Source organism: Pan paniscus, chromosome 2 (genome assembly GCF_029289425.2).
Source record: "Pan paniscus chromosome 2, NHGRI_mPanPan1-v2.0_pri, whole genome shotgun sequence".
Taxonomy (NCBI): domain Eukaryota; kingdom Metazoa; phylum Chordata; class Mammalia; order Primates; family Hominidae; genus Pan; species Pan paniscus.
In genome coordinates, this window is record NC_085926.1 from 153,203,388 (window position 1) to 153,212,153 (window position 8,766).

Genomic DNA, 8,766 nt, shown 5'->3' on the forward strand with positions numbered 1-8,766 from the left:
ACTTCATTTTTTAGCTTTTTTAAAAGTTTTTATATAGTTTCAGTTTTATAATTTAGTTTTATAGTTTTAGTTTTTCTATAGGAATATTTTAAGATAATATTTTAAGGTAAAGATATCCTAATATCTAACCAGCAATTATTTCAGTATTGTCTCTAACAGGTAAGAGTCTTTTCTATTGCCAAGTCATTATTATAGTGTCTTAGTCCATTTTGTGTTGCTAAAAGAAATACATGAGGCTGGGTGATCTATAAAGAAAAGAGGTTTAATAAGCTCATTCCACAGGCTGTATAAGAAGCATGGTGTTGACATTTTGCTCAGCTTATGGTGAGGCTTTTGTGCTGAGTCAAAACATGGCAGAGGTCAACAGGTAAGCGGCCAAGTGTGAAGAGGGGCCAAGCCCAAGGGGCATTCTCGCTTCATAACAACCCACTTTCTAAGGAGCCATCCTAGTCTCTAGGGAGTGAGAACTCTCTCATTACCAAGAGAAAGGCACCAAGCCTTTAGGAAGGATCCATCCCTGTGACCCAAACATCTGCCACTAGGCCCCGCCTCCCAAAACTGCCACTCTGGGAATTAAATTTCAATATGAGATTTGGTGGAGAAAAACAAACCATATTCAAATCCTAACATGTAATGTTTAGAATAAATAACAATTCCTTAATATCTTTATCACAGACATGCAAAAATGTGTCTTTTGTAGTTGATTCATATATTGCATTTGTTGGCTATCCTTTTAAGTCTCTTTTATTCTGTAATAGTTTCTCCTTTCCCACTTCACTTTTTTTTTTTTTTTTTTTTTTTTTTGAGATGGAGTCTCACTCTGTCACCAGACTGGAGTGCAGTGGTGTGATCTCAGCTCACTGCAACCTCCAGCTCCTTGGTTCAAGCAATTCTCCTGCCTCAGCCTCCCAAGTAGCTGGGATTACAGGCATGCACCACCACGCCCAACTGATTTTTGTGTTTTTAGAAGAGATGGGGTTTCACCATGTTGGTCAGGATGATCTCGATCTCCTGACCTTGTGATCCGCCCGCCTTGGCCTCCCAAAGTGCTGGGATTACAGGCGTGAGCCACTGTGCTGGCCCCCACCTCACTTCTTAATTTTAGCTATTTGTTGGAAAAACCGGATCATGTATCCTTTATAATTTTCCACACTTTGGACTTGGCAGAATATATCCTCATGATTTTGTTTAAAGTAGCCTTGTAGATTGATCCAGAAACTTGTTCTGCTTCAGGTTCACTTGTTTTGGCAAGAATACTTCATAGGTGGTACTCTGTACTTTCTACCATATCCTATCAGGAGGAACGCAATGTTGAGTTGCAATAGTTTTGGTGATGTTAAATTGATCAGTGGGTGCAGGTATAATCAGACTAATCCATTCAGTATGAAATTGCAAATTACATTGTACATTTTCTGTCCCAGACTAGGGCAGGGATCCCTGCCTCCTTTGAGTGGAGACTGGACTTACAGACTGGACTCCTTCCTCCCAGGCTTTTCCAGTGGACAGAGTTTGAATAGACTTTTTGTTTTAGAAGAAAAAGAATTAGTTTATACTGATATTTGCAATTCAGATTTAATATCACCAATTATTTACTTGAATTTATGCTGATGATATGAATTCAAACCAACCATATCAATATTACCATGAACAAAAAGACTACTGAATGTGGTTAAGATTTTTATCCCATAAGAGGTGTACAGTCAAATATACTGTTATAAAGATGCATGAAATATGTCTTTTCTCTGTGTGGTTATGCCACAACTTGATATACTCTCATATTTGCTTTAGTTTGTTTTCAATTTTGAGAAATTATTTTTTCTTTTTAACTTATAAAATAGTTATATGATTCCAAAAATAAGAACTATAAAACAAGGCATATTCAGAGATATCTAGCCTCCATTTGTTTCTCCTCAGTTTCAATATTCTAATTTCAACAAATACATGTACACATTGGTATAGCCCCTTCTTCTCTCATATAAAAGGTAGCATACATTGTCCTATACCTGGCTTCTTCACTTAACACTTTTGTCCTGGAGATCTTTTCATATCAGTATCTAAAAGTCCTTTTCATTCCTTTTTACAACTGCGTAAGTACTACATTATGTAGACATACCACAGTTTATTCAGTTAATCCCCTATTAATAGATATTTGGCTTATTTCCAGGTTTTTGCTAAACAAATTATGCCAGAATAAATAGCCTTGTATATGAGCCATTTTGTATTTTTGCTCATGTACCTGTGGAAATTGCCATAATCCTAGAAGAGGGATAGCTAAGTCAAAAATTAAATATATATGTAATTTTGATAGATATGTACTGCCAAACATCCCACAAAATGTACCATTTTGAATTCTCAAAGACAATGTATGAGAATGCCTAATTGCACACAGTCTTACCAACACATATGTTGTCAAACATCTTTATTTTTTTCCCATCTGATAAGTGAGCAACAATTCCTCAGTGTAGTTTTAATTACATTTCTCTTTTTGTGAACAAGAGATTAAGTAAGTGTACTTTTACATTATATGTTCTCTGAATTGTCTGTTTTTATCTCTAGCCCATTTTCTTTCTTTTTTTTTTTTTTTTTTTTTGTAGAGATGGGGTCTCTCTCTGTCGCCTAGGAAGGTCTCCAATTTCTGGGCTCAAAGGATCCTCACAAAGTGCTGGGATTACAGGCATGAGCCACCTTGCACAGCCTCAGCCCACTTTCTCTATAGTTTTTTCCAGAGGGAAGGGGGGATAATTTTTTGTAATGTGATTAAATTTATCAAACTTTTTTTAATGACATGCATTTTCATCACAGCTAAACATTTTTCTCACTCAGAATATAGAGAAATTCACTCATAATTTCTTATTGCCCTGAAGAAATTCTTATGCATACCAAAGTGCCAGTTTATGATCCAAGTTTGTAAAGTGATGTCAAACATTGCATTGTTTAACATGAGACATTTAATAATCAGTCATGTTCATAGTTTTCTTAATTCTTCTAAATGATGTCAATCTGATATCTTCTTGCCTGAAAGACAAAACATTCCATTAGTAAAATAGAAAAGATTGTTTCTGGAGTAATTTAGACTATAAATAAACATTCAATTATTAAAACCCTTACCTTTCTAAGAGAAGACAACATAAATCATTATGATGCAGCCCACAATCCAGCCAATCAGGAGAAGAATAGGAACCAGCAGGTGTGAAAATGTAGACCCCGCTTTAAAATAAACCGTAGAAAACAGATTATATTGGTCATTTTAGTATTAAATTTTCTGTGTCAAGAGAATAAAAGGAATTTGGTAACATTAAGAAAAAAGCATACACTCTCTAGTTATACCCATACATAATTATTTTTTCTTTTCCACAGAGAATACGTGAGACTGTCATAAACCCTGGGTATTTTGAATCAAACCATGGGTCTTTTACTGTTATGTGACCTTTGGCAATTCTGGGCTTGAACTTTCCTACTGGTAAAATATGAATAATGAAACTTGTGCTCTCTACCTCCTGGAATAGTTTTGAACGTCAAATGACATAACATATGTGCAAAGCTTTGTAAACTCTAACCACCGTGTGTGTTTAGTGTATACAGAACACATTCATGCATTTGTGCAATAACATATACAGCAGCTATTTATATAAAAAACAATCTAATACAACTCTGAGGCAATTCCCACTAAAGTAAATAATTATGACACAAGGAAAGGTATTGAGAACTGTCCTTGGCCTCAATAGCTGAATGTAATTTTAAATATCACAGGGAAAAGGAAAGTATCATACATTATGTAACCGTTCTTGACTACAGAAAAGAATTTCTATTGTTTAAAAATTGTTCAGTATAACAACCAGCACTGAACCTGAATCAATGGGCAGTAATAATCCAACACACACATAAATGGCGTTTGTTATATATGATTCCTTCTGTGCCTCCTATTTGTACTCTTACCTGTAAAAAGCAATTTATACAAGTATCTTTTTTAAAGTATGCACTGCATGTAACTCTCGTTCTTTCAAGCAAACATACACATGCATACACACAGAAATCCACACCTATGTCACACAAAAAGATTTAGAAAGAGCACAGAAAAACATTCTATGGAATTAATGTCCCTGTGTTAAGGACTCAGATATATTCTTAACTGCAAAGCACAATTAGATCTTATGCCATTAGTTAAAAGAGAGAATGCATATTCTTAGCAATTATACTCCTATTACAATTTCCATCACTTTAAAATGTGAAATTTTTAAAAATGCTATTAAAATAAAATCATCAGGAGACGAGACACATTTAAAATTAGAAGACACTTTTATAAAAGCAAACTTTCTGAAGTTGAAATAAATTTTAATACTTTAAATCAATTTTTCCAAGAATGCTAGAGTCTCTCTTAACTAACAAAATTCAACATGCTTTTCTTGTTTCTCCATCTCACTGTGACCTTGTATAAGGCATTAAGCACTAAATGGAAAACTCTTCTCTTTACTTGACATGTGGTATTGCTTAAGGATAAAGCAAACAACATGAGTTGCCCTTTACTCTCATTTGGACGAAAGCCTTTTTATGAATTAAGGTACCACTACAATGAAGTACATAGCAGTAATTTTTTTGAACTGTCTATGTATGTGGCTTTATATTTTTCCCAATTTCAAAGAATTTGAAAATTAATATTAACCCTTTAATTGTGCATTTATATTTTATACATGCATATTTTAATAAAATTTACATATCACAAAGCCCTAAAAGTATCTCATTATTTACTTTCCTTGTAAAATAGTACCAGTAGCACTAACTGTGCATTTTAACACCCAAAGTATACATTCCATTTTTTTTTAACACTAATGTTTTCAACTTTACTAATACCTGTGGAATTGTTTGGAAGTAGAAATACGTAAGAGCACAACATACTCTGCATATGTCATTTACATTACTAGCACAAATAAGAACAAAACATCTCTTTAAACATGAAGTGTAATTCTAAAATGCTTCTCTCTTGTCCAGTTCTGAGCATATCAAAGTAGTTACAGCTGGAAGTGTTCTTGAGGACACTGTGCTCTGGAAAAGACTGTCCAGGTTAAACACCTGGTGCCACAACTCTTTAGCGATCATGAACAAGTTACTAAACTGCTGTGTCTCCATTTTCTTATCTATAAAATGGGGATGACGATGATATGCATATTTCACAAGGTCATTGTCAAGATTCAAAGCAAAAATTCCCGTAAATATTTAAAAAACACTTCTTAGATACAGTATATATTCAACCTTTTGACAAATTGGAATCAATTATTTTATATAACTATAAAATATAAATACAAAAAAATGTTTAAAAACCAGAAAAAAGTTAGATGTGGAACAAAAATTTTAGGTGTGGAATAGATGCCTGAGCCCAATATTCTCATTTTACTGTCAGAAAACAGACTCAGAGAGGTATAGGGACTTCTGCAAACTCACATAGCCATTTACTAGCAGGTCTGACACAGAACTTAACTGTCTTCAATTCTGGCTCAGAATTGAAATCAGGAGAACTGATTTCTAACTCACCTTTCAAAATAAGTATTAACAAAATTAAGCTCTTTTCCTTTGTTGATCATTTTAAAATTATTCATAACCTATAGACCTGATCCATAAATTACATAATTAATGCATTTTTGCAGCCACACTAACATATATGGTTAATGGTCATTTAGCATAGATATCACATTTTTTAGAGTGACTGGGAAACACCAAGAAACATAAATGAACCAAAGTCAAGAAGCCTTTTTTTTTTTTTGCCAAGAGAATCCTATGCCTTAAATCTTACCTTTTTCAGCCATTATTCCTGTTGGTGGGTGGCTAGGTCAGGCCACGCTTACCTCTTTCTTTTGTTATCCAGCGTCTCTTTGAACTTTAAATAGAGAGAAATCTGAAGAGTGCGGCAGCTGCCCGTCTCCTGGCTGCCAATTGTCTGCAGAGTGATGTAAGTCATGGGAAAGCAGAACTCCTCTGGCTCTTCTTTATTCTATTATTATGGAGGAAACAAGGGGCTACGTGACCTAAACAATTAGGTAAGCTGAATTATCCTAATGCAGACATTCGCAGGTTTTTAATTTGCACCATGCCTTTAGGTAACATGAAGAAAATGTTCTATAAAGAAGGTGTACAGAGGAAAAACAACATTCCACCTATACAAGTGCTATCAAGGTGAAGGGTGATATATTAGAAAGAAAGGATTTTGATGTTGGAGAGACTTGGGTTCAAATTCCAGCTCTTTCTGTAATGAAAGCCAAGTTGCTTAACCTGGGAATCAGCTTCTTTAGTTTTAAAGTGAGGATAATAATACCTACTCATGGGAGTCGCATAAAGATGAAATGAAAGTCTGTATGAAATGTAGACAGTTCTTTATTACTTTACAGGTGGAAAACATAAAATGAAATGGTGCCCCTTTCTTTGAACTATTCTAAAACAAAAAATGTTAATATAAATGTACTAGAAACTAAAACAATACAGACGTCACCTAGAATTTTTAGGAAGCAGTCATAAGCTTGTTGTTTTTATTAGCAATATATAAAAATAGGACATTTCATTTTTCAAAGTCCAAACTGGTTTATGTAACTGACCTAGACTATTCTCTATATTCTCATTGGAATAACTTTAAATTGGGGATCTGGCTGGAAAAGTTTTGCAGAGTGACCCTGTGAGCATCTTCCCAAAAAAATTTGACATAAGATTAAGACCTGTAAAGGCAGGTCTGGCCTGATCAAATTTATCTCCACAGAGTTCCAAGAGTGATATTGCCTTGCAAATGACCATGTTCCATCACTGCTCAAAAATCCACCAATAGTTCTTCATCTCCTAGACAATAAAAATCCCAACTCTTTGTTTAGACACCTAAAAACCCTTATTTCTCTACTCTTCCATTTGCAGTGATAACTTCAGTGACACTGAACTCCTTGCTATTATACGAATTCAGAATCCTCCCACTCTCACAGGCAAGAAGAACATTTGACTTTCTACCTCAAATAATGTACCTATAGATTAGAGTGTGCAGCCAAGAATCTGGCACATTTATATCATTTATGTCAACTTGTCATCTCTCTCCTCAGTCTCTCTCTCAATATATTATTTAATATTGAAAAAATGTCTGGCTATGTCAGGTAAGCAGAAAAAGTACATATTGTTTATGCAACAAAATCCCTTGCTTACCTGGCAAAGTTGGGTATTTTTCTCAATATTAAATAATAATACATTAAACAAACGTTAACTGAGGCCAAAAGAGAGAGAAGAAATAAAAATGTTATTGATCTCATTTAAATATAAAAAATGTTAATTCAGTAAGTTCAAATGAACACTAATTATCTTAAGGAAAAAAATGATATTCAAAACAAACAGTGTGGTACCCACAAAGAGCACAAACATACATAATAAAATAAAATAATTTGCCTGAAACATATGAAAAGGTTTCTACATTTTAAATACTCATTTCCATTTCAATTATATTAAGCTTTCTTCTTGACATGAAATTGACTATTATTAACATTATTGCTGTCAATTTGGAGTTTGAGGAGGGATTAGTTTATAATTCATCATTTATTTTCCTTACTTTTCTATAGAAAGAAGAGAAAAAACTAACTTAATCAACATGAATTTCTCAGACTTCAGAAAAGAATTCAACCTAGAATCTCATTTCCTTGGTTATATCATCAGTAAATTTTTTAAAAATAGAAGTTTTATAATATTTAATCAGGAAAGGATGTTTTATTCATTAATAGACTGGTTTCACTTTGAGCTCATAAACCCAAGGGCCTATATTTGACCGTTTTCTAATCTTTCTCTTAGGACATACTAATTAGGAACATTTTCTACTTTTTTACTTTACATACTGTCTTAAACATTTAGCTCTCAAATCCCTTATTCTCAGGGTGACATTAGATTCTTCAGAGATATGTGAGCCGAAAAATTTAAATATTTGGTTTTTCTTTAAAATATTTAAGAATTCTTCACTTTTCAAATATTTTTCACTATCAATGTCTGGAATTATAGTATATAGACCTGACCGTGGTGGATGCTCATGGATCTTTGCTTCATGGCTGGTTGACTGGGTAGGTGGATGTAATAAGTGCAGTATAAGGTAGCTTAGTTTGCACTCTAAACAAAGGTTTACTTATGGCAATACCTAAAAGAGTAATAAGAAATAAAATGATCTTAACTATACTCTAGCCTTATAATATATGCATATATAGATAATACAGTGTATTTAATTACCTGTAACATTAGAATAATCTACAAATAAGAATATAAACAAATAAAAGAAAGTGACATCTGCAAAAATAGAGGAGTGGGGGACTCCAAAATATCTTTCCTTCATAAGAGCACCAAGAAAGCCGTCTAAAATTTTTGAATCAATTTTTAAGAATTGTAGAAATTAACCAAGGACTTACAGCAATTGGGGGAGCTGGAATCTTGGTAAGAACAGCAAGAGTTTTGTGATGTTTTAATTTGGCCTATTCTCATCTCCCCCATCTCCAGCTTTGTAGTAGCCTTAAACAATATCCCAAAATCTCAGTGAAAACTAGCAGACTAGCAGCCACCAGAGGAGACAGAGTGGAACAGAACTCTTTCAAAGTCTCAGTTTCAGAGAACAGTAATTATTTAAACTGTCTGGTGGTTCTCCCAAAGACCTCACCTGCAAGGCTGTCTTTATTTGATCAGACTCAGAACTTACACTGTGTGAAAAGTACCCACTCCCAGGGCATTTGTTGAAAACAATTAGAGGCAACTGTTTAACATCACAGCTGCCTAGGT

General features: G+C 33.9%; 1 protein-coding gene across 1 annotated transcript; it reads right to left on the minus strand.

Moving 5' to 3' along the window:
* Positions 1–241: 241 nt before the first annotated feature.
* STRIT1 (small transmembrane regulator of ion transport 1) lies at positions 242–6,199 on the minus strand. The gene is made up of 3 exons (XM_024928343.4): positions 5,786–6,199; positions 3,109–3,207; positions 242–3,015 (listed from the first exon to the last, which is right to left on the minus strand). Exons 1-2 carry the CDS (start codon positions 5,796–5,798, stop codon positions 3,113–3,115), a joined length of 108 nt encoding a protein of 35 aa, XP_024784111.1. The 5' UTR covers positions 5,799–6,199; the 3' UTR covers positions 242–3,015; positions 3,109–3,112.
* Between the last annotated feature and the right edge of the window lie 2,567 nt (positions 6,200–8,766).